We start from the raw sequence: 26,089 nt of genomic DNA on the forward strand, positions 1-26,089 counted from the left end.
CCCACACCTCCCAACTGAGCTGCTGTGGGGGATTATTCACCCTCCACTAAACCATCCTGCTCCTGTACTCACCTCTCCTCTCCCACTTTTGCAGAGGTCAGTAATCAGCACCGTTCCGTTGGCCAAAGAGTGAATCATGCCAGCAAACTGATGACACATCCCGAAGGTTTCAAGGGTGACTGAGCATCCGGGTGAGACGCCGGCACTGTTTCCTTGTGCCGGATGGGAAGAATTGCGTGAGGATAAAGTTTTATAGGAGGGATAATATAACAATATCGGACAGAAACGTGAGGAAGCAGTTCCACGAGAGGAGGCAGGTGCTGTTTGGCCGGAGGGAGTCGGATTGCGGCGGGTCCCCCGGCAGCTCTGTGTGCCGGCTATTGGGGGTGCTGTTGTGTAGCGCATCCTGCGCCCGCCGAGCCCCGCGCACCGCCCACCGCCGGCTCTGCTGCTGGGAGAGAAAAACAAACAAGGGAAATCATAGCCGCTTTTACTATTAAACGAGAAATTAGCTCGTGCAGTGCTAAGCCCCTGGTCTGTGGGCCCAGCACAGCCAATCTGCTTTTATTGTTTTGCAGGACTGCTCTGCAGCCGAACGATGACAAATACCAGGAATTAGTGCAGTGTAATTACTCCGTATTAGCTGAATTCACAGTATAGACACAGATCATAAACAGCCATTGATTATTCCTAATTTCACATTTTTACCATTCTGAATTGTAGCAATTATGCCTGTCCGAGGGAATTAGCTTCTCTTTCAACCCTGCAGGTTCATAGTCACTTCCTTTCCTTTCAGAGACTTTTTTACTGCTGAAAAAAAGGCCATTCAACACAAATCCCTCCCTACTTCTACAATAAAATACCCTCCCCTTCTCCCCTCTCCTCAGTCCCTAAATCCCTCTGACTTTGCAGCCCAGAGGTTGCTCCTTTTGCTGCCAACTGCCTCAAGATGCAGGTGGGTGCTTGGTGTGTTCAGTAACAGCAGGGCCACAGCTCATTTCACCCTGGGTTGTTGCAGAGGCATCAGCAGCCCCGGCTCTTGGTGCAGGTGTTGCAAAGATGCCCGTGGGAAGGGGTCTGGGCAGCAACAAGGTTCCACATCCATCTCCTGTTGCCGGTTGGTCCATGCAAGCAGTGCTCCTGTTTAAGCAAAGATGCTTAAGGATCATCTCTTTTTTGAAATAGGCCAGGACATGATTTCCAAAAGCTAATTCGCACCTCTGGTGAAATTGTGTTGGGGGCCTCTGTCTCCAGGGTAATGCCTGCACCCTTCCCAGACAAGATCTGTGAGAGAGGCTGGTAGACCTCAGCGCTTCCTTGCTACAGACTGCAAGGGTATTAAAAAAAAAAAAGAATGTAGATATAAATTATTAATATTTGCATGGGAAATTTCTAACCCTATTAGTATCATATCATTAAATTTGTTTCTTGCGCACAGGCAGTGATTTCATTACAAAGGGTAGCAGAGCGTAATGCCAGCTCTGCTGTGCTGGTTTTGTCAATTAATGATGAGAGGGAAAGAATCTGTTGTTTATCAATGGCAAGGCCTTTGGGCTTTTCCTTTTGCTTTGCCCCTAGTATATACTGAGGGGTGGTGGGTGACTGCCACTGGGCACATGCTGCACTCACAGATGTGCTGGGGTGTTATGCTGGAACTGGGGGGCTTAGCCCAGAGGAAAGGAGGCTCAGGGAGATCCTTACTGCTCTCTACAACTCCCTGAAAGGAGGTTGTAGCCAGGTGGAGGTTGGTCTCTTCTCCCAAGTAACAAGTGACAGGACAAGAGGAAGTGAACTCAAACTCTGCCAGGAAAGTTCTAGATTGGATATTAGGAACAATTTCTTCACCAAAAAGGTTGTCAAGCATTGGAACAGGGTGCCCAGGGAGGTGGATGAGTCACCATCCATGGAGGGATTTAAAAGACAGGTAGATGTGGCTCTTGGGTCATGGCTTAGTGGTGAACTGGGCAGTACTGGAGGAACAGTTGGACTCGATGATCTTAGAGGTTTTTTCCAACCTAAACAACTGTATGATTATAAAGTTCTATAAAGGGATGAGGGTTGAAAAGCCTCTGGTCCAAAGCACTTCCCACTGCTGGCATCGGACAGGGAGTTATTTATTCCAGGCAGTGGCCGTGGCCATCAAGCAGCAGCAGCAGCAGCAGTTTTTTATTGCATCCATTCTAGGACGCTGAAGAAAGATTATGCATGCTTGCACCATGCCAGATTTTTATTAGATTGCAGGCAGGGGTTAAACTGATCCTTGTCAGCACAAATATAATGCCCAGGGTGATGGGAGCAGCATAAATTGAGGACAAGAGGTGGCCGCTTTTACCGCTGCTCTCAAGAATGCTCTGCTGTTTTACTGCATCGTTTGCTCTTTAATTGGGACATTTCCCTCTGGCCAGGGGATGTCTTTCCTTTTTTGCCAATGAGGTGCAATAAATAAATGGGCTGAGGCACAGACTCTGAGCGGAGGTGAAGTACAGAGGGCAGATGAGTGACTGTACCAGAGCCCTTTGAATGTCCCCAGTTTGCCACAGTGGCACCTATTCTGGTACATCTTTCCCAAGCTGGGGACACGGGCAGGGGCTGTCTTGTGGTGGCAGGGGGTCTGCAGTAGTGCAAATCATACAGGTGCTTAATCTATTCATCACCTCCACTCTTTTCAGAGTACACGTCATGAGGTGATGGACCTTAGGGCTGGGTCAGTGGGGTGTTTGTTCGTGGCCAGTTCTGGTATGTCTGTGTCATTGTAAAGCAAATACTCGAAGGAGCACGCAACAGTCCTGCACACAGGGCTGGCCAGACCTGTTGATTGGTTACAGCAGAGCAGGATATGGGGGTCTGGCACATGGCCACCCCAGCTTGGGGCTGCAGGGCACCTGGGGGGGTCAATAAGATCCTCATTCGGCTGTCCTGTTATTATTTACCTGCAGTAGTAGATTAATTAGATATCTTCCACCCCCACTCCCCTCCCTCCCTGTGCTGGCAGAAGAGGAAATCCTGCTTTTGTGCTGCTAATGGATCTCACAGATCTAGTAAAACATTACAGTGCAGACAAAATGTCTCTTTAAAAGTGCAATAGAAATTCAAACTCTCCACTGAGAACAAAGCCAGTGGGGCTTTTTGCATCTCCTGTTTTTATTATATTCTGTAACGTTTGTAAAGTAGATCACTTTTATCGAGGGAGTCTATCTCCTCTCCCAAGCTGTAATTCCTAGACCTCTTAAAGAAGATTTCTGCTCACAAAGGAAATAAAAGATAGAAATATGATGCTCTCTGACATTTGAACACACTACTGAGAATCTGAATTAAAAGGAACAAACTCAGAAAGTATCATTTATACAGCAATCAACTTTAAAAAGTCACCATCTGCTAAGAGTTACCACCTGGTGTAGCTGTGTCTTTATTGCCAGACAGAGAATAGGAAATAACTCAGGGAACTCTCCTGCACCTGCTGGGTTTTTCCTGGCGCTGTGCACACTCCGAGCCGTGGTGGCTGGGGAGCCGCAGGGTGCCTCTTGCAACTCTCCTTCTACTCCAGCTCACTACAGAATATAAATCTGAATACAGGTGCCATTAGCAGGGATGATTTGGGGTTGTTCAAGTTATAGCTTAGTATCAGCTTTTCAAAAAGTCTAAAGGGCAAAAGAAATGACCACAGCTGGAACAAGGGACATGGATGGGATTTATATTTAGAAATCTGATCTTTTTCCTTGCTTGCTGCTCACCTCCTTGCTGTCCCCTACCCCAATGACATTCCCTGGTTTCTCATAGCCCTTTCTAGTTTTGTCTCCCTATTTCATCATAATTGATGGTAACATTACCAAATTCTTTGCCCTGTGCAACCTGTCTAGTGCTCGCCTTGCAGTATTTTGCCTCATATTGGTCTTCCACTGCTCATCAGCTCCTAGAAAGGTTGGGAACTTATTGATATAAAAATTTCCCATCAAATTTTATGTCTTCCACAAAGACCACTCTGTGTTCAGGTGATTCTTAGCACGCTTTAATCCTCTGTGCTGCCACTGCTCAGTGTCACTCACTCTGTCTTGGTAATTGTTATGGTTTCCCTCCGACCTCTCCATGCACAAGACTCAATTATGGCAACACAATTGCATGCACAACTTCAAGTCTTCAGTTTTTTTGGGGAGGAACTGGTAACTGAGCTACATTCATGAGGTGTATCAGCTGAAAAGTGTGGAGAGACTTGTACAAGTTATTTATGCATTGTCTGCATTGATGTTTATACAACAGCACCAAGTGCTGGGAAGCTGCTATGGCTTTTCCCCACCATGTTTCCCATCACTGTGCAACATTTATCACAGACTGCTTGGTTCAGATGCAAGGAAACAAGGCACAACAAATGAATTAAGAAAAAAAAGTGTCCTTGCAAGTTTCCCTTGTGTCTGTGCTGTCACTGAACCCCATCACTGCCAGGGCTGCTGAGGAGCATCATCATTATTTAAGCTGATGCAACAACACCTATCATGGCAGGCAGTTGCATTCCTCTCCCCTTTTAGGAATTTTAAGCCTCTTACCCCATTCCCTCAGGAGGCCACTGTGTCCTGTCTCCTTTCCAAGGTCTTGTCCTGTTGCAGAGGCAGAGTAAGGGATTATAGAAAGTCATGTTACTTTGTGCCTGGTGGGAAAAAATGCTTTTGTCCTCACCCTCAGTTATCCGTCCCTGTGTGTATTTGTAGATTTGTGCTGGCTTTGGGAATGAGAGTGCCCACAGTCCTTGTTGACTTGCTTTAAGGGTTTTAATTGCATTTAATCACAAGGTCTAATTAAAGTTTGAAGGCTTTATTTGAGGGCAGTTAATAGATAAATTAGTTAAATTAATTGTGGCTTGTTGTATACAGAGATACCCTTGGTTTGGCAGAAGGGCAGCCAACACATGCTCTGATGACAAATATTTCCAGCCTGGCTTGTGGGTCTGAGTCCCCAAGCCCCTGGGGCTTGATGGTTCGTTTTACAGGGTGTGGGGCTGTGAGTGTCTTCTGCTGGCTTTCTATCATCATCTTCATCATCACTCATACAACCTCATTTATTGCAAAATGAAATAACTCTTTAAAAGCTGGGTAGGAATCTGCTGTGAGGCATGTAAACAACCTGCACAGGGGCAATTGTCAAGTGCCAAAATGGTTTGTTCAAGGTTAAGTTTTACATTTTAAGCTTCTTTTAGGTGGAGGATAAACCTCAGAAAGATTCAGAAAGCAGAGTGACACTGCCTTGAAGGACACTAAATAACATCTCTATTTTTCCCTATAAATCAGCTGCCTTGGGAACCCACACTACCATTTCATTGGTGACCTGCTTTGGATTTATCACCAGGAAAAATCAACATGCGCTGAATTGTCTATAATCCTTCCTCAGATGGAGGGGGTTGAATGAGCTGGGATTTTGTTGCTTTGTGGAGATGAAATGTAATTACCTTATGGGCTTTGCATGGTGTGTTAAATTCTGCCAGTATTAAAGCGTGGTACAAGCTATAGAACTGTGCCAGTTGCTGAAGATTTATGGAATAAAAGGTATAATTTCACACTTCACTGCATTTTATTTTGAAGTTGGATGTTGACGTGCTTTTCAGTGGTTTAGATATGTTTATTTAGCCCTTACTCTTGGTTGAGACAAGTAGGCTGAGGGATTTGATGCGTGAGGGGCTGGAGTTGCCTTCCTCACTTTCCAAAGGAGACACCTGAGAGAACATGAACCCCATGCTGGAGCCCTGACCCAGCATCCCTTATGGTGACAACGCACCAACAACTCAAGCATTATGGTTTTAGAGGGTGAAAAGTCTTTCTTCTGTCTGCTCTATTTCAATAGTTTATGTTTTCCTTTGCTGTTCTCAAGAGCCATGACGCAGTTCACAGCCAGTTTGGCCCCAGAGCGAGTGGCTGATGCTACCAAAGGAAATGATAAAATTTGCAAAAGTACAAATTCCTCCAGAGATTTTCAAGCCAGACTGGCCAAATATGAGGGGCATTTGTGTAACACATCACAGAGATTCCCTCATGACTGAGGCAGTGCATGATGCTGTTCTCATATCAATAAATGGCACTTCAAGAGCATTCAAAAATTCACCACTTGTGAGAGTCCTTATAGCTGGACTCCTGTCTTTGACTCAAGAGAACTGATAAAGGAACTAATGACTCTTTTTAATGAGCACACACACACACACTGCCCCCCATGTATAGCTGAGCCAAGCTGGGTGAAAACTCCTTGCGCTTCTGTCTGTACTTCCTTGAAAATTGCGTGGCTTTAGCATCCATCAACTTCTACGCAGGGCAGCACAGTGACCAGTTCATTTTTAGTAATGGCAGCACATGCCACCTGGTACCAGTGGCTAGTTGCTTGAAAAACTCTATAAAGAAATTTTTTCATGTAGCTTCATAAGAAGAATCCATCTATTTTTTTTCCCCTTTTGTTCCCACCTCCAACAGTCTCTGAGGATCCATCCAGGAGCTGCATGGAGGAGTGGTGCAGTTCCTGAGGTAAAGAGTCAGGGTGAAGGCAAGAGTCAAGGCCTTTGGGCTGCCAGGGGTCCCTCGCCACAGCTCTGCCATCCTTGGAAAGGGAAAGTGTTAGTCCAGACTAAAGACATATTTCTCCAGTCAGTGAAACCCAAACCCCTCACGCTGCTGACACTGCGGTGCGCTGCTGTTCTGAATACCTCAGCAATTCCTTCCCAAATAACCTAATTTTGAAGACTGTCCAACTGGTGGTCAATCGCTGCTGCCCTGGCACACTAGTGATGTGTGCTGGGGAGAGGTGCTGTTGGCCCCAATGCTGCCAGACACGCAACATGTGGAGCATCGGCTTCAGACCAAACCCGGGGCTCTTCGGCACCTTTGTCCTTCAAGTGACTCTCCCAGATCCCGTGCTAAGCCACTCGCCCAGGAGGAACACCTATTTCAAAGAAAGACTTTCCTTTTGAACAGGATTGACTAAAAATAGCCCAGATCCAAGCAGCTGTTGGTGAGCTTCCAGCGTGCCTCAGCTGTAAAGCTCCAACCTGACGGAACCGTTCCTGGAAGAGCCATCTCGTAATGCGGCACTGGAGGAGAGTTACTGGAAAGGGCCACCCTGTTCCTGGCTCTGTGTCCACAGCAGGTTTAGGTGACAGTAAGCAGCTCCCTGGCCCTGCAAAAGCCTTTGTAGGGCATTTGGGGCTTTCTGCTGCCCTAGTCAGCTGCCACCCCGCCACCGACACCTCTCTGGTGCTGTACATATGGCCAAGTCCCCCAGGGCTCTCCCACCTGCACTCACACACCCCCAGCTGTAGAGATGCACATCTAGAGAGACTTCCTCCTGGTAGTAACTACTGGATCTGCTTCAGAAGGGAAGTCCCTGAGTAAATCCAGCGCTGAGTTAAACTGAATTGCAGCTGCTTTAGAGTCAGGGGAAGGGCTTCTGTGGAACAGGCACTGCAGCCATGGTGATGCCTATGCCTCTGTACTCCCTCATTAGGTGTTTTCTGTCTCATTACAGGTAAAAAATGACTATTATTAATATAATTTTCATTTTTTCCCTAATAATTCCCTGAACTCATCAGCCTTTTCTAGTAATGAAACTTCTCCCTTGTGCCCTGTTTCACCTGCTTTAATATTACTTCATGGGAGTTGTTATCTCCTAGAAAACATTGCAGTGCACTGGAAAACTGTGGGATAGAGCTCTGTGGGGTATGTACAACACACAGCCCCCTCCCAGCCAACCCATGCACAATGGGCTGATGCTGTGCTCACAGCAGCATCCTGAGTTTAACTGTTTAATAAAGGCTCACAACTGTTTTCTGAGAGAGCCTACGTCTATAACTATTTTCTTCATGAAGTGATTTTGGTTTCACAGGTAAACACCAATCTCAGCAATTTCCACTTTTAATACACAATCTGATTTAGGACTAAACATCCTCTGCCTGCTAAATAGGTATTTATTGCAAACAAGCCAGCCTGACATCCTTCCTCACCACCCAGGTTTCTCCCCACCCCCCATACAATAATTATGGTTCTGGGGGGAAAAAAATATGTTACAACACATGCCTGAGGGGGGCCTGAGCACTTTAACAATGTTTAATTACAACATTAGCAGTGTGGGTGAGGCATACAAGTAAACAAGTCATAAATCAGCTCATAAAAGGAGCAAAATAACCCCCTTCCACCCACACTGACTACAGATTGCACTGAACAAATGGTGTCCTGGGATGCACAAGGTTTGCAGATCTGCATGCCATCGAGCTGGCTACAGCCACAAATGTCCCCAAGAGCTGGGTGTCACCTCCTGTCCCCCCAGGACCGACCCTTGAGGGGATGGGGTGCTCCCACTCCCTCATCCCACATAAGATTGGAGCTTCTCCCATGAGCTTTTTCCACCAGGATCAAGGCCCTCCTGTCTGCTTGGCTGTGGGCTATTCCACTCATCAACTCACTGCAAATGGTGTCATCTCTCCAGCTTGGTTTCCCTATGGAAGCAGTGATGCATCACCTGGACTGGTTTTTCAAGAGAAAATTTGGGAATTTCCATGGGATGTGGTAGCTGGTGTCACCCTGCCCACATGGGGGGAATGGCATCAGATGCTTATCCAGAACCACTGTGGTCAATAAACCGCGAGTTAAGAAGGATTTACATGACAGTGTGAGAGAGCTCTTAAGAGCTGTTAGAGTGTGCTCAGTGATCCAGCTACAAAAATGTGCCAATGTGCTTGATAAAAGACTTTAACTGCTTTAAAATATAGTTACGGGCTATTGCATAAAGGAGAAACAGTATCTTAACTATTCACAGGCATTGAATGTGCTTTGCTTTATCATGTGTTACAGTGATTTATGCAAGATATAAAAAACAATTGTCAAAAATGTGGAAGAAAAATTCAAAGCGAAAAGCACAGCCATTTGTTCTGATAACATCTGGTAACGTGTTAATGCAGGGGAAGAGAAACATCAGTGCTGCAAATGGAAAGGGACTATTCAGGAAACTAAACTCTTCATTGGGAAAAAATGTTCCACAGAATAATAATTATCCATTAGCTTTAAAATAACCTGCAAGTTAACAGCTGTTTTCATAGCATATCACACGTTTTTCCAGGGAAAACAAATCTATCAATCAGTGAATGTGTATTTCTTATGCTCTTTGTTTTCATGATTGGGTGAAAACAAAACCTTGTTGAAGATAGAAAAAAAGATGCCTTAGGAGAATAAAGGGTTATAATTCAGTCAAGGTTTCATAATTGCACTGCATACCCACTGCAGTGGAAAGAGAGCCTTGAGACTGAATTAGTGTCTGAAGATTTTGTGCAAAATCCTTCATTGTTACAGGGCCTTGCCAGTTCATATTTATGTGGTTTATGAGGTGTCACGTAGTTGTACATTTTAATCTCCCGGTACTGAGTTTATTGCTGAGAGGACTGCAGAGCTGGAGGTGTCAGAGGACCAGCAAGGGGAAGCAAATTTGTGAATTAGCACCCTTATCCTTATTTCACTGGGTTCTTTATGCAGGACCCTACAAATGTCTGTTGCCAAGATTTTCTTGGCTCTGGGGTGCACATGGATGGGGTCTGAGCCAGCAGAGTCCAAGGAGGAGAAAAGCACATCCCAGGGAGTAGGGTGGGGTGCAGCCCCTCCCCTGGGCCACCAGCCACACCAGGGCTGGGGGTAGTTCCCTGCCACAAGCAATGGCAGCAGCACTGTGGTTCAGCATCAGGACTCTGCCTGGCACTCAATGCTACAACTCCAGCTGTAAATTTGACTACAAACATCTCATTCCCATTTAAACAATGCGTCATTAACCTGTAACAGTGGCAAAGTGTTCCCACAATTACCTTCAATGTGATGAGTGCACAAAGTGATATCAAGCTCCCTGTTTCACTTGGAGGAAGGTATAAATACCTTATATACCTTCTATCTGGGCATGTGTAGCTCTCAGGTGGCTCTGGAGGGGAAGTGGCAGCAGGAGATGGGATGATGGGTCCATGTGAGCTGACACGCTTCTCTCGCGTGTCTCAGCACCTGCCGTGTGTTGGTTTGCTCGTGGGCTGGAAGTTAACAGGAGACATCAGGAAAAGATGACTCCTTGGAGCACCCGACTGATCAGACACTTCCTTCTATTGGCACGTGAGGATTTATAGATCATATTAAATGAGGTGTAATGCACAGCAAGTGATCAGGGCACTGTAATGTATCAATGGCACGATGAGCTGCCAGGCCCTTACCACTCCCAGCCCTGCTGCCATGGCAGACACCCAAGGGCAGGATGAAGCTGTTTCAGACAGAGATGGAGGATTCTCCATGCTTTGCACTGGGCTGAGTGTAGAGTCCCAGTCTGGCTCTAAGTGTGCACAAAGGAAGACTCCCTTGCTTGTATGAAACGCGTCCCTCATAATAACATCTGTCATTGCTGCTCAGGACATGATGCCCTGGGCTTGCATCTGGGGGTCTCACAGCAAGGCCAGTGTTTAGCTCTGGCCCCTTTGCTATCACCCCAGAGAAGGCAGCACTGGGACTGGGCACCCTGGGACCCTTGATGCACTGGGAGAACTGTGTGGCACTGCAGAGGAGCAGCAGTTCATTGAGTACGGCAGGAGCCCTTCGTGGGTGCCCAGAGTGTCCCTGTCCATCCCTGTTTTCCTCTGCTCAATCCCAGCAGTATGATGGGCAGCCCCAAGCAAGGATGTGCCTGCACGCGGTTGGAATGACTTGATTTTACCCTACTAACATTTCAGAGCATGACACAATGGTATTCCTCCTCAGAGGCCCCTCTCAAGCCCCAGTGAGAAAACAACGGCCTAATGTACAGGAAAATCTTGCATGGGATGTTTCCTGAGCTTTATGTATTCATTAGAAAATTACCCAGTGCCATAATAAATGCATCCAGAGCTTTGATATTTTGCACATCAGGTGGTAAAACAGTAGCTGTGAATAGATTGCCTGGATGAAGGTTTCTGCCTTGAGTGCTGCAGCAGCAGATGGTCTAATAAATATGCAGTGCTCTAAAACGACGTCAGTAATTTCTGTGACCTCAGGTTCTTTGGTCTCCCACGCAGATAAAATGCACAATCATCCAATAATAAACTTTTTCATCAAAACCCCCCCTAAGCAGTGTAATGTAAACATCTTTTGAAGTACACTAGCACTTTGTACTGCCTGAGCCTAGCCAGGTTTCTTTATGAAAAGTATTTTACTGTGGCTCTATGGGTCAGTGCAGAGGACCCACTATTGGCATAGCCTGAACCTCTTCTCTGGCAGTGGCCAGTCAAGGATACCTGTGAGGATTGGGATGAGAACACAGTGTCAGTCCCCAGGAGCACTCAAGCCACAATGCAAAAGTAAAATTCCTTTTTATTTAATGGCTCTTGATAGTATTTTTCTTCTGCTGTTTTGTAACCTGTTTCTGTAATCTTTCAAACCTGTCTGTTCTTCAAAATTCCTGGTGAAAGAACATGATAACAAATTAAAACTCTGAGATCTGCTGAAGATGCCACATCCGCAGGGATGGATCACCAAATGCTCTGGCTTTAGCAGAATGTTCTGCCCCTCTGCAGCTCATGCTGGACCATTGTGCCCAATGGCCAGGAGCCAACAGCAGCTGTTCAGGTGTTGACATCTCCTTCCCCTTCCAGTGCTGAGGGGATTTCTGTGCAGAGATCTTGAAGGACGCCAGTGCAGGGGCTGTGTAATCAGAGGGACCTATGTGGGCCACATTTTGACAGAACTAGAAAAACAACCTTTATTACAAGCATAATTCTGGTGCCCTTAGAACAAAAAAAAAAGGTGAAACTGCTGTGGAGCTGTGCTCAGCTGGGACACCTGGAGTTTGCATTGGCCTTGTACTCACCTCCAAAAACGTCTCTCAGCACCTCGGCATCCCCTGCCCAAGTCCGCTCTCATCTGCCACGCAGACTGGATGGCACATACCTGCAAAGGGTTTAAAAGCATCACAAGACTGTTGATTCACCACTGATTTACCACAGGAACCTTCATAATCATTCTTACCATGTAGTTTAATGCCCACAGATTATTTGTCTTCTTGAAAACTGTCAAACTTGGAAACGGAACTGCTTTTAGAGTGGTGTGATAAGAGCAAAATCCTGCTCAGGTCTTTGTATCCTGGGCTGCTGCATGTGAGCCCTTGGGAGCTCATGGCTGTTCCTGGGTTTCATCCAGGACTTCTGCATTTGTGCTGGTGACAACGCCTGCAGCAGGATCCCCAAACATCACAGTCAGAAATGCCTGTACAGCTGCTAATGAGCAAGTTAAACACCAAATAAGAAGAAATGACAAATATTGTTGTTACACTTATATATTCCCGTGGGTATTGTGAAGCCAAGCTTTCAGTTTATCAGGGAACTCAATTTAAATAGACTTTTTCAAGGTCCTGAAAAAAGCGGCAGATAAGGATGCCAAGTTTCTATAGTAACCATGAGAAAAGCAGTGATTATCAGCAATACCACATAGGAAAGACAGACTGGATTGTTTTTTCATTTTACATGTAGCCCATCGCTTAAAAAAATTAAGCCCTTTTTTGAAAAAAAGAAATACCATGGAAAAATAAATTGAATATGAAATGCATTATGCAAAATTATTTTCAAGGATTTTCCAGCCCGTGTATCCTTGCCACTTGAGTCAGTGTTTAGAGGATGTGCCTGTGAACAGAATGCTTTATGGCTGAAGACTATGTGAATAATAAAGCATGACTTTTCATATTTTCTCACCTAGTAACCCAGGCAGCAGAGGAGAAAAATCAATATTGATTTCTTACTGTAAGCTCCTTAGGACAGAGTGTGTTCTTGTTTGGCATAATGAGGCTCAGAGGTACAGACAACACTTGGGTGCAGCACTGCAAGATTATGAAGTCCTAGAGAGGCTTGGAGGAGCCCACGTGGGTGCACAAGGTATCAGGCTGTCAGTGACCTGCACCTCAGGGCTGCTGCTCTCCACAGACACCTGAAGGCTGAAACCTGGTAGTTTGGCTGGACTTTGGAGAAAACGCTGGTAGATGGACCTAAGAAAAAAGAATGAGAAATGAGGAGAATCATTCCAGCAACATAGAAACACACTGCTCTGGGCTGTGTTTCAAAGCAATAAAATGTGTTTTAAAGATTTCTTCTTCCTTCTGAACTATCTGAAAGCTGGTTGTGTTTTTTAGCAAGCAGAAACAAAGCAGAGATATCAGTCACATCTCACATGTGTAAGGAACATAGAAAGGCCTGAGAGACCAATTGATTGACTTGTGATCTGCTGACTCCAGCAGCTCTACCAAGCTAACTTCAATTCCTATATTTTTAATGCAGATACAAGGAACATTAATGAAGCCTTACTAAAATTTCAAAATTTCTGCATTTCAAAATTTCTGTTCCCAAAAATCATAACTGATGCTGTGTTTGTAGAAATAAATCCCTGCAGTTTCATTAACATGAAACTTTATGCCCAGACACAGGTATTTTTACCTGTTGGAAAGCATGCTCTAGTGAGAACTGTGTGATTCTCATGGGCTCAAACATTGCACATGACTGCTAAGAGCAAATCTCTGTGTTCCTCATCACTTGCCATAACTGCTGGCTTTGACAAATTGGCTCAACAAAGCACCTGCTGCGTGTCAGCAGTGCTTTAGTTTGAGGTTCACAGGATGATGATTAAGAAAAACATTGTGAGCAAAACTCAGAGCCCTTGTGAGCCTCCCGTGCTGCTCAAGCCAGAGGTGTTGTTCACAGCATCAGGGCAATCAATCCCCACAGATGCTGAAGACATAAAGCTGCTAACTAGAACACAAAGGGCAAGGATCCCAAACTGCTGATTTTGAAAAGCAGGTTACAACTGCTTACCTATAAAATACTGCTGTGCTAATGACAAGAAAACAGATTCTATTTGTACTTGACTATGAACTGGGATCAATAGACTCACCCTGAACCTACTCACCTGACTCCTTATCTCATTAAAGGTGGGGATAAGAGTGTGGAGTCTCCAAGGACTCCCTTTTGCCCAAGCTTTGGATGCCTACTGGTGCACTTCTGTGTGTGACAGGTTAGTGACTGCCTGCTGTGAAGCCAGGACAAACACAACCACCCAGACAGGTGCTGGCAGATCCTCTGACACCAGTTTGCAGCCAGTATTTAGTTGGGTTCTTTTTTCTAAGAGAGTGGCTATCTCAGAAGCATCAGGGACCCAGTCTGGACTCACAGTGGTGCCCTGCAACACCCAACCTCTCCTGTGAGACATGTGGCTATGAAAGAAAATTAATAACATGTTTTAAATACCCTTGCCACAGACAGAGGGAGTGTGGTCCTGATCACTAAATGATGCCAAAATGGCTAGATATGCACAGGCATGTACAAGCCAGCATCTGATTTTTGAAAGTCAAAATTATGATTTCATTGAACTTTTAAACTGATGATGGTGTTAGCAAGAACAGGTACAAATCTTTCTGGCTAAGGTGGGGTAAGTAAATTATCTCAGTGCAGTATCTGTCTTCCTGTGGATTTCAATGCTGCTCTTCCTCCAATCAATTTGTGATGATATGTTTGTACCTGCCACAGAGCCAAATACACAATTTGATCTTATGCCAAGCCACTATTAACAACTGCATTTTCAATTGATTCTAGGATATTCATTAACTGGGATCCACAATTACATATAATTTACAGGCATATAATTTTAAATCACTTGCAGTGAGCTTACTAAGCTCGCTTTATGACATTCAAATACATTATTCTTAAAAATTCACTGAGTAGTCAGCTTGAAAATAATTACAGTGGGTAGCACTGGGTATAATCAAGTAGAAACTTAGAACAAGAATCACCAGAAATGCCTATAGATCACTTTTGCCACGTGGCTTTCACATTCCCTTCTGCTGTCTCCAGGAAAGTGTTATGTACTGAACTGGTGGACTCCAAAGCTCTTCCACTGACTCACCTCCATTACAGCAAAACTCCTTGGATTCTTGTGTCATGGACAACTCCTAAGCAACACCTTTTCTCCTATACCCAGCACCTGATATTTTAATGATTTATTTACCCTTTAGGCAAGTGTCCTCTTGGTTGGAGGATGCTCTTGGCAAGCAGCACTGCACTTGCTCTGGGGCTGGGAATGTCGGGCACAGCTCGGAGCCAAGTAGCAGCCAGAAACATCAGGGTCAGGTTAACTGGATTTTAGAGCAAAGTACAGTACACAGTATCCATGCACAGTAATAAATCCATGAATTAATAAAACAAATAAAATACATACACAGCATTTGACTAATTTTATATAATGATTTCATTTCCAAATGCTACATATGGTCTGTTTTTTATCTGTATTCTTTCTCTGTGGTCCGTAGAGGTATTTTACATACCATAAAAGCAAAATATACACTGGTGCAGGCAATTTAAAACTCCAAGTTGGAACTTTAGGACCCTCACTGAAAACTGCACTGAACCCCAATACAGATGTGTTAAATGAATTGTGTTATTTTATTGCAAGGTGTAATGGAGAAACTCACACAAACCTGTTCGACCTGCCCTTCGAGCACAGCCTGCCACACAGATCACATACAGACCTCCTTGCCTTACCTGAAACAAGGCTCCAGTTTCTGAGTGTTGGACCAATCCCTCACTGCTCTTCAGCCCTGTGTTGTTACAGCTGTAAAGCCGACGGTAGCTGATACTGTCAGCATCTCACCCCAATTAAAAATACACAGTAAGCAAGTAATGTTTTGTTTTTTTGAGTAAAACCATAATTTACACGTAAACACCACCAACCTTCTTGATTCAGTTTCATTTTTTTTCATATGGAAACTATGAATATTGGAAATAAATTAGACTAACAAATAACTGTCTTAGACACAAGCAACTTTTATGCTATGTGATTTTCCACTGCATTACAATTTAATACAAAGCTATAAAAATAAGACACTGTTTGACAAATATATTAATTTGGTTGCAAAACTATTGTTTAATTTAAGTTTTAAGTTATATAATAAATTATATGGCTCAGTCAGATTTTGCAAGAAGTTAGAAGATAACTATGAATACAAAATAATATCTTCTGATATTCTGACTATGCCAATTTGTAGTATTTCCCAGAATTCGGGTCAAAGTAACAGTTCAGACATGGATCATACAAAAGAGTCAAAGCTTCCTCATCTTCTTCAGCACTGAGGTGATCTTCACCTGTGTGAAGCAGAAAAAGTAGGAATAAATCACTCTTATTCCCACAAACAATAACATGGAAATATCTTTCTGTCAGATGTGAGATTTTTTCTTTCAAATGTATAATCTTCTGACTTCTGAATTGTTGCCTTCAAAGTAACAGCAATTCACATTTTTATTATATTTCTGAAGACATGTACTTAACTGAGGTGAAAAGAGGTCAGCTGGAGTTTGCTTAACAAGTGGAATTTTCAAAGTTCAGTGGAGCAGTTCACCAAAAGTACCTTTACTAATAGTGGATCAAAGTATTCTTAACTGGTATTTTCCTCAATAACCTCAATAATTTTTTAGCTTGAACAAAGACTTAGGGCCTGTAAGACTGAAAGAATTTGGATGTCTGGTATCCACTATGTCACCTAAATATCCAGGGTAGGTGAATCTGTACAAAAGATCTTTTAGTATCAGAGAGGAAAAAAAGATTCTTCCAGACAATAAAAATTTTAAATCTAGCATGTCTAAAATTATATAAACACAAGAAAGTTTTCAGGTAACAGAAATTAACCTTTAGTCTAAAATACACTGATAAAGCCCTACTGGCTTTTCTTACAGATACTTTATGTATTGTAGCTTCTCTTCTGAACCTGTCTTTCATGTAAGCTAAATCTAAGTCATATGATCTACAGCTTTTTGATAGGAGATAATTCACAGTTGAATGCAATCTGTATCTTGAATTTCATCATAAATGTTCATCCCACACTTAGCCTGCTAATACCAAGTGCTTTGTATGCCCTAATGCCTCATGATAAATAATGGCCTGTTATGCAAACAGCAGTGGTTTCAAACATTCAGAGTCTATTTACAGCCAGGATCACACAGCAATATATAGGTTACATTATCTGGAGACCAGAAAGTAGGTTGGTGCATTTGATGCATACAGAAGTGTGCACTTTATCCTTTTAGAAGAGATTTCATTTTTGTAGCATGTAACAAATACCATCAGAAAGAAACTGTCTTTCACTGTAACCAAAGACGAGAAGGTAAAGCCAAATTGTTTCCCTCCCTGCTGTGGGAGCTTCATCAGGCCTAGGAAGCTAAATGAGGTTAACTGGGATATTGTGTTTGGACAGCTCTTGGAAAAAGTTATGCAGTGCAGAAAGAAGGTAAAGAACTGAATGTCTTTTTCACCATTTCAGATCACAGTACACAAGCAAACAGTGTTCATGCCTCACTCCCTCACACAGCCTTACAATTTCACCTGAAACCATGCTGTTATTTCCACTGCATTCTTCCTTTTATTATTTTGCTTTTCGGTGCCTATGCTTTGCTTCAAAATTATTCTCTTTTCTCCCCTGAGCTTAAATGTCCCTCCCACTTTACCTTGGAACTGGCCATTCAATATACTCCCTGGTTTGAGTTAGGAATTCTTTAGACCCATCAGAGATATACCTCTTTCCCTGTGTGGCTTGAATTCCTACCAAATCAGAATTATATTACATCCAGGACTAGCTGGATTTATACCTTTATATCAGTAATTCCCTGCAGGTATTTTCATGTGACCAAAAGAAGAACTTAGTTTTCTAGATTTATCTTGTTTTTAAAGTCAGGCTTCTTTCTTTTAGCAGCTCACAAGACCCCCAAATGCATTATAAGGCATTTCTAGGTGTTGCAACAAATTTCCAATGGCAGCATGGAGTTCAGTTCTGAGCAGACATATGAAAACCTCACTGCTGTTCTTCTTCCTAAATAGAAGTACTACTTAAATTAAGTGATATTCTTCTAAAAGACTCCAGTAGTACATAATGGTTGTGTTAGAAGGTGTCTTTCTTATTTCAAGTGGGCAACCTGACCATATGTAGGAAAGAAGTGCTTGTGGCCAAATTAACTGATAAACAGGTCACTTTCAAAGAAAATTTCCATAGCTGTTCATATTGCCACTGCCCACACTTTAGGGGTTGAAGCTGCTCAGAATTGCATGAAAAAACCTCTTGGCAGTTTAATTTGCATCTCAGGGTGAAGGCAAAACCAAAGCTTTTGTTCTTCAATCACTAAAAAATTAAACGATATTTTAGGTGAGAAAATAACTTGATTTTAAATGAAAACTGAGGTCTGTGATGTACATTACAGAGGGATGAGTATTTTTTTGTTGAGCTGAAAGAAGTCTGAAAGTAGCTAGTGTCTGTAAATACCTGTTATGCTAAATGAAATGCTGTCCCACTGAAATCAGGGGAGCTATTGTTTCTCTGGAAAAAGACTTGTTCGAGATGTCTAAATCCATATAACAAAGAACAGGGCAGGCATGTGGCAGCTTTTTCTGAGCTCGGAAATGAATGTACAAATAAATGTGTTGTTATTTGGATTATGTCAACAGTGTTTGCATAGTCACCACAGTCTGAAGAACTAAACTAAATAATTTCCCTTTTCCCAGAAATACATTTTTGCCATATTCTAGTTTAATATTAGAAAACATCTTGTAGCAAATCTCACTTTAAGATACATGGATCATATTCTGACCGTGATGGAAGTCAAGTGCACTGCATCAGCTGTCAGCAGATGGTGTGCTGGAAAGAACACTGCTGATATTTTCTTCAAGATGATCCTTGAACACTGAACTACAATGCTCAAATCTATACTGTAATTATGTACTGCAGGATTACCATATGAATACTGTCAGCAGCTGTAGCCCAAAAAAGAAGACTGTGTGGGTCCTAGAGTTTTTATAACCTTACCCCTTGGTCTTCAGACCAAGATACCATAAGGTTCCAGAGAATCTATGGCTCTGTCACTGTCACTTACTGTGGAGACTTTCTTGTTATGTCAAGATAAATGAAACTGTCTATACCTCAGAAATATCAATGCCCAATAATGAAAAAAATCTATGGAAATGTATCATATTTATGAGTCTAAATTTTCCTCTTATTTTATTGGGAAACCTGTTGAATAGAAGACTACTTCTCATTGCATCTCACCATTTAAATAATGGATGGTGCAAATATTGAGAAAGGAACTACAGAGTGAAATGTTTTCTTAGAAAGGAATCACCTTTTTCCCAAAGTTAAGTCTCAACTTAAAGATTTTTTTAAAATATAAGAATTGACAAATCTTTTATTAATTTACTAATGCTATACTATTTTTCTTTAAGGATACTTTTAGATAAAATTCCTATCTTGAATACATTATGACTCATTGCAGATTTTCAGAGCTTTTGTTATCCTGTGATACTTGGAACACTGGAAAACTGCACAGACAGAGAAAATAATCTTGGGACACTTTTCAACATGAGAATGAAGTAATTTTCCAATGTGATAGTAAAAAATAAATAAATAAAAAAGGTGAGGTTAAGCAGGTCAGCAGAATTTTCTGGAATGGATTTGAGCATTCAGTTTGTTGTTCAGATCTGGTATGTAATTGTCAGTAATGCCAGCTCTTTTGCCACACAAATAACTGACCTCAAGTGAAGTGATTAAGGAAAAAAAGTTTTTCCCAAAGGCCTTGAGATATATCACAGGACACAATTTATTTAGCACCTCTTTCAAAAATGATACTCCAAACCATCTAGTTATCGTGGTCCATCAGGATTTCTTTTAAACCAAGGAAAATACCCAGATTTTAATGTTTGATGGGGATGATCTAATCTGACAGGCCTTTATCACACAGCACTGCAGCTTCTCTGCTACTTTCATAGAGAGGGGTATCCAGTAGTTCAGAAAAAATCCAAATTGTCCTGTTTGGGGAGGGAAGGTCATGGACTGGTTTCGTCGTTCTCTCTTGGAGAAATGATCACTTCATTACAGCACGGTTTTTTGAGTATCTGGAGATAGAAAAGTTTCTGTATGAAGTTATCAAAATTACAAACATCCTACATATATATGAATCAGAATTTGACTGAATGAAGGTACTAAAATAAAAAGCCAAAATAAAAAGCTATGGTATATAGGCAATTTCTGTTCTCCAAATGTGTAATCAAAGGCACATGATGTAAAATATTTCAGCTTAAAGGAAAATGAGTTTAGGAGCAATACACAAAACAGTTTGAAAATTCTAGAGTGGATAACAGGAGAAATACAAATTCCCAAATATACTTCCTTTCTAAAGCTTTTAAAAGATAATAATACAGTTTAAAAAATTTACAAAAATTATGGGTTTAATGCAACAAGCTTTGGATTTCATAATACCAACGAGAAAAGTTCTCTGGGACCTTTCATGAATTTTTGTCCAATGTACCTATAGCTCAAGGATGACTGTTCAATTCTGTTTGGCTTATTCAGGACCCTTAACACAACATATTACTTGATTCTTCAAAGCAAGGTCCCTTCCTGACAGAAAAATTGTATTTTGCTGTCACAAACAATTACAAATCTACGTCTATGAAAATGTTCCCATTTTGAGCGGCATAATTTATTTTAGACAGTAAATTACTGAGATGTCTGTACCCCTTGGACAGCCAAAATACAAGGGTCCGATTTATGAGAGCTCCCAATGAATTCCTGAGACCTGAAGAAAAATGTAAATGTCTACCCTGGAAGTGTCCAAGGCCAGGTTGGATGTGGCCTTGAGCAGCCCGGTTGAGGGGAAGGTGCCTCTTTCCATGGCGGGGGGGGGGGGGGGGGTTGGAACTGGACTCCAAGGTCCCTTTCAGCCCAAACCATTTTATGATACTCTATAATGATGATTCTACCCTGTTTCCTAAGATAACTGAAAAGAAAAAAGGGCATTTGAGGAAAACAAGGTATTTTCTTTATTCTGTTGTTGACTTTCCAGTTGCAGCGAAGTTCTTTACCATTCTCTAAGCAAACACCATTAATAAGCAAAAACCTGTAACTCTGGTGACAATAGTCCTCAGGAAATCACACTAAGATTTCATTTAAAGCTAAATCTGCAATTTTTCTTCATAAGAGAAGTATCTCTTATGCAAGTATAATCGTGCCTCTGAATAAGAATGTTTAGTCTTTGTGTTCTTTCTTATGTAGGTTTGCCATCCCCATTAGCATAAATTCCTTATTTTTAACAAACAAGATGCATTTTTTATGAGTTAATCTGTATAGAGTCAGAACATCAGGAAAGAGCAACAGCATGTTATTCTTCTAGCAGAGGCAAACAATACTGCATGGAAGACTCTGCTACCTTGAGCTGAGATTAATAAACAAGGGAATTTGAAACCAAAAAGTAGTAAGATAGAAAACTATGAGAAGGCAGTACCAGCACTACAGAAAGAACATTTAGAAATGTCTTTCTACCTAGGTTCTTTTCATTGTCTTCATAAATTCCTTCCTTGAGTATTCTGTCTTGTTGAAGATTTAGTGTGCTCTTCTAGTTGTTGGCTTCTAGGAATGAGGGGACTGAACACATTTAACCGGTTCCTGAAAAATAAAAATCAAAATATCATTAATAAAAGCACAATTTGTGTTCCTATTTTTCCTAATTCTTTTGATTATTAAAAAAAAAACCAAAAGAAATTGCAGGTTGTCAAGTGTTCTGAAACAAAATCAAGCTGGATTTTATTAAAAATAGACTTTACAGTTAATACAATTATTAAACATTAAGGCTTTCTCCCTTCCTTAGCCTTTTCACCTGTTCTGTTCACATTAAAATCTGTGGTTTAGGTCAGGTTTGCTTTTCAGATTTCAGCTGGTGTGGGTCTCTCAGCACAGGGTGTACAGGAGGTGTGATCCATAACACAGAGTTATCCTTTGGAAGCCTACAGGACTGATCAGAGTCTTTTTCTGAGGAATAAAAGCCTGGAATGAACAACCTGTGGGAGTCAATTTGATTAAAAATCCTTACTCCCTCTAAGGAAAGAGGCTCAAAGACAATCACAAGATGTGTTTGGTTTGGTTACTACTGACTTGGCAGTGCTTGGTGTCCCTGAAATAGGGTGACACAGAACGTGGTGTAACATTCCCTGTCTGGATGGGTGGTGAGTTAGAGCTGAACTTAAGACAGGAAATGGATGCCACTAAGTTTTCTGAAGAGGAAACACTGGATTGAGTCTGGATGTTGTTGTTGATATGGGGGGAAAAAACATTCTTAGGCAAATACATTATAAATAATTCTTTATATCCATTTCCTATTGTTATAAAATGTTGCATGCAATAAATAAAAATTCATTACTGAACATAACATGATTCTACCCACTGGCAAGACAATATAGAGGACTCTTATCACAGGTGTCATGTATCTATTTCACTTCTGTAAAGAAAAAGATTTTGATGGGATCTTCACCATAGAGGAGAGAGTACTTTCTTGTCCTATTCATGGACAAATTATGTCTCTCCTGGACACTAGTGTGATAACTTCTAAAAATTATTTTCATGCTATCATACATTCATGCAAAGTTCAATGTTCCTTTCACATATCCCACTTTATGAAACACTGTCTTTGATTGTTACAGCTCAGAGAAAGGAAAACAGAACAGCTGTTTTTATTGTTATTGTTGTCATGGTTTTTTATTGTAAACTGCAGTGCAGTGACCAAGTCATTCATATTATGCTATCAGTCAGAGAAAGATAGCCCTGGAAGGACACATCCAAGTCACAAAGACATTCTTTGTTCAGGTGTCCATGTCTTGTAATTTTTTTCACATCTGAAATGAATCCCCGCACACTGTGCATAGCTGCTGTTTCCTTATGTTCCCATCTCTCCTCTCCAGCAGTAAAGAGCTGTAACACACTAAAGCTTCCATATCATCATTAACTAGACTGAAAAACTGAAAGTCAACACTTGAATGCAGAATTTGAGGGACCTCAATGAACCACCTCATTTTGATAGAACCAGATCCATCGTTTTTGACCAACCTATTTCACTGTAAGACAAGAGGTATGGAAGAGGATAAATTCCCATATGTTTGCTTCATGCTGATGGGAGCAGTGCAGCTCTAAAAAGTAAATTAAACTTGGTTTGGGATTGATTCAATTTATGTCTGGCTGTTCCAACAGCTGGCACAAAAGCATTATGCATGTGAACTTGTGCTACAGGCCAAGGAGATTAGCCAGAGCTGTAGAGGTAACTTCAACATCCATGGCTTTGTCTAAAAGGGATAACTTTTTCCAAAGCTTGGCAGATTTCTTTACATTCCAGACTGTAATTGTCTCAACTTGATTGTCCAACACCAAGGAAACAGGTAATACACTTCTATTTTCTGAAAGGCCTTCATGATCTCATGTACAAGTTGCTTCTGTCAGAGAAATCTGGCAAGGCTCAGTCATCTGGTACAATTGCTAAAATACACCAGCTGCTTTTTTTTTCTGTTAGTTTTTCTGCTACTTCTGGAGTTGTTATTGATTCTACATCATCTCCTGTTGGCCTGTGTGCATAATCTGGGTTGAGTCTGGGGACAACCACCTATCTGTTTGCCGTCAAAATGGAAAAAACTAATTTTCTGCCTCAGGAAACAGAACTGTTGGTGTAGAAATCCAGCAAGCAGTATATCAGATTTAAAGGAAGAGATATTGGATTTTCCATCATGTCAAAATGCAAAAAACATACTTTAAAATTTTCTTACACTGTCATATTATTTTCACATATATGGCCAACTTCACAGCCAATCCTTCTCTTCTGCTGTTAGCTAAGGCCAGTGGGAGCTGGTACAACCAATGTACACAGCCATATGCTTACCTAGACTTCTCATTATTAGCTGTCATTGCTCACCATATCTGCATTCCATGAATGCAGCCAAAGGCTCTTTGTTTACACCAAAGCTTCAGAAGTTTTTAGGAATAACAGTTAAATGCAGGCTGGTATCTAGTAGCATGGTAGAATATATTTTCCATTCCTGTCCCTTGCATGTGTGGTTTGATCTGCCTCAAAATGAGCCACTGTAAACACTAGAATCTGACCATCCTCACAGGATGTGGGCTGAGAGCACAAAGCAGCAGCACAAACCTGATTCTTTACAATTGCACTGAAACACAAAGTCAGCAAAGGCAAAGGTGATCTCTCAGAGAAACTGCATCAATTTTAGGGAAGGTAAGGAACTCCTGTGAGTGCCAATCTACACCTCTGCTTGTCAAGCTACCTTTCCTTCCACATTCACTACAGCTTTTGCAAAAGGCAGCCATGTTTGAGAACCAAAGAAGAACTAGAATATTTCTGCTGGACAACTGCTGGAGCAAAAGTGCAAGGAGAGAGAAAGACAGTGCTCACTTCTACAGAGAATTACCTTAGTCAGACCAACAAACACGGTTACAAAACATAAAAGCTTTAGAGTACATATGCAGTTCTACAGGTCTGGTACAAACCACAAGCATTTAAAAATTCCTGTTTTTCATATAAAACATGTATCAGGGAATTCCTAAAGAAAGTAGTTGGTACCCGTAAAGCAGAGAGGATGTTAGCAAGAAAGAAAGAAAGATATTAAGGTAATTACCTCCAATGAAAAAGAAAGAGGCAATTCATTTAGAAAACAGTGAGGGAATGAAGTAATATTATGTTGTTAAAACAGTACTTGTGTTATAGTGATAGTTCTTATTACTCAGGAAATTGGTGAATTTTAGTTTGAAGTCTCATATCTGGAAGATCTGCATGAAATATTTAGTCTGAGAAATCAGAGATGGGGTGCTTTTTGAGTATCTGGGTAATTTTATCTTTGATTTTGTCCTTCATTTATTGGAGTCAAATATTATTTAAAAGTGTTTTTCAGTTTCATATTCATACTTATTTTGATGCATCTGACTCAGTAGATGAATAATTACTTTTTCTAGGAGGTACAAGTGTGAGATCTAATGATTTTGATGGTTCTAGAAGGAGACAAAGAAGTTTTTATCAATGACAGAAGCAACAGAGATGTGTTGGAAAGTTTAATGTTTCCTATTAAGACAGTCTTGATTCAGTTCATGTTTTTTTCTCTCAGTGTCCAAGAAAAACAAATAGTTTTGCTATTCAACCACCTCCCACCAAGACAAGTAATCAAAACCTAACAGTATCAGGGATTCATTGTTGACTTAGTATTACTTTCAAGAATAAAACATTTTACCCAACATATATTAAAAACTGGTTTACTACTTCGGTAAGTTAGTTAGCAAAGCCTAAATTAGCCTCCTAAAATCTTGAAGAGAAATTAAAAAAAAAATCTCATGCATGCTGAAATCTTCCTGATCAAATTACAGTAGAGAGTAAGTGCTGGCACTTGATGGATAAATTTCTGAGGAGTGGGTTTACAGCAGGAGTTCTGACAGATGCTGCAGCTGAGCAGTCACAACAAACTTTCCACAGTAAAATCTGCAGTTGCTTTTAAGAAGCAACTAAAGCATGTTTGTATGTGTGTGTGTGACAGAGGGTTTCAGTGAATTTTAAAAAAGCACCCTGAAAATGTGTTAGACCTTGACAAAAGGTCAAGGACTAGCATGGAGGCAACTGGCAATATTCTGAGAAACACAGTGGCCTGTGTTCCTGTTTATTGTGGTTTTATTCTGAGTCAATAAAGAATATATATTTTTTGAGAACTTATTAAAGAAGCTAGTTTATCTCATTAAAACAGAAAAGTTAATCACACATTCTGACTAATTAAAAACACTCTATTTATGCTATCAATGCCTCCAGCTGTAATCAATACAATCAATGTGCAATGAACTATCTAGAGCTTACTGATAACAGTGTGGAATGCCAAATATTGTCTTTTGACATTGTGAGCTGCTTTGTAGGAAAGCTCAGAACAGCTACCCCACACACTCAACAGCATCATGTACCTTTAGTGCTTGCACTGAAATTCTTCCTTATTCTGAAAGCTATTCTCCATACATATAATGCAATATATACATACATATATGTATGTATATGCATACAATATAATGCAAATGTTATATAATCTTGTTACATTTTTCTTAAAAAATATTACTTAAAAATTCTTTAAAAATACTTTCAGATAATAGAGGTCATATAGTGAAATATCACATGGCAGCTGAACTGTGATGGAAAGCAAAAGAATTTTTTGACCTTATGAACATAATTTCAGTTTTATGACAGTATCTTAAATTTTGCGGAAAA

General features: G+C 41.4%; 1 protein-coding gene across 4 annotated transcripts in view; it reads right to left on the reverse strand.

Annotated features, from left to right (window-relative positions):
* Positions 1 to 19,604: 19,604 nt before the first annotated feature.
* The window catches only part of CFAP20DC (CFAP20 domain containing), a 68,753-nt gene continuing 62,268 nt past the window's right edge, over positions 19,605 to 26,089 (reverse strand). For all 4 annotated transcript variants that reach the window (XM_069027735.1, XM_069027733.1, XM_069027734.1 and 1 more), the window contains 2 exons: positions 21,346 to 21,468; positions 19,605 to 19,919 (listed from right to left, as the gene is read on the reverse strand). In XM_069027735.1, coding sequence (XP_068883836.1) covers positions 21,366 to 21,468 — 103 coding nt within the window. In that variant the 3' untranslated portion in view covers positions 19,605 to 19,919; positions 21,346 to 21,365. The remainder of the gene's footprint in view (positions 19,920 to 21,345; positions 21,469 to 26,089) is intronic.

This window comes from Aphelocoma coerulescens, chromosome 12 (genome assembly GCF_041296385.1).
Source record: "Aphelocoma coerulescens isolate FSJ_1873_10779 chromosome 12, UR_Acoe_1.0, whole genome shotgun sequence".
NCBI classification, from domain to species: Eukaryota; Metazoa; Chordata; class Aves; order Passeriformes; family Corvidae; genus Aphelocoma; species Aphelocoma coerulescens.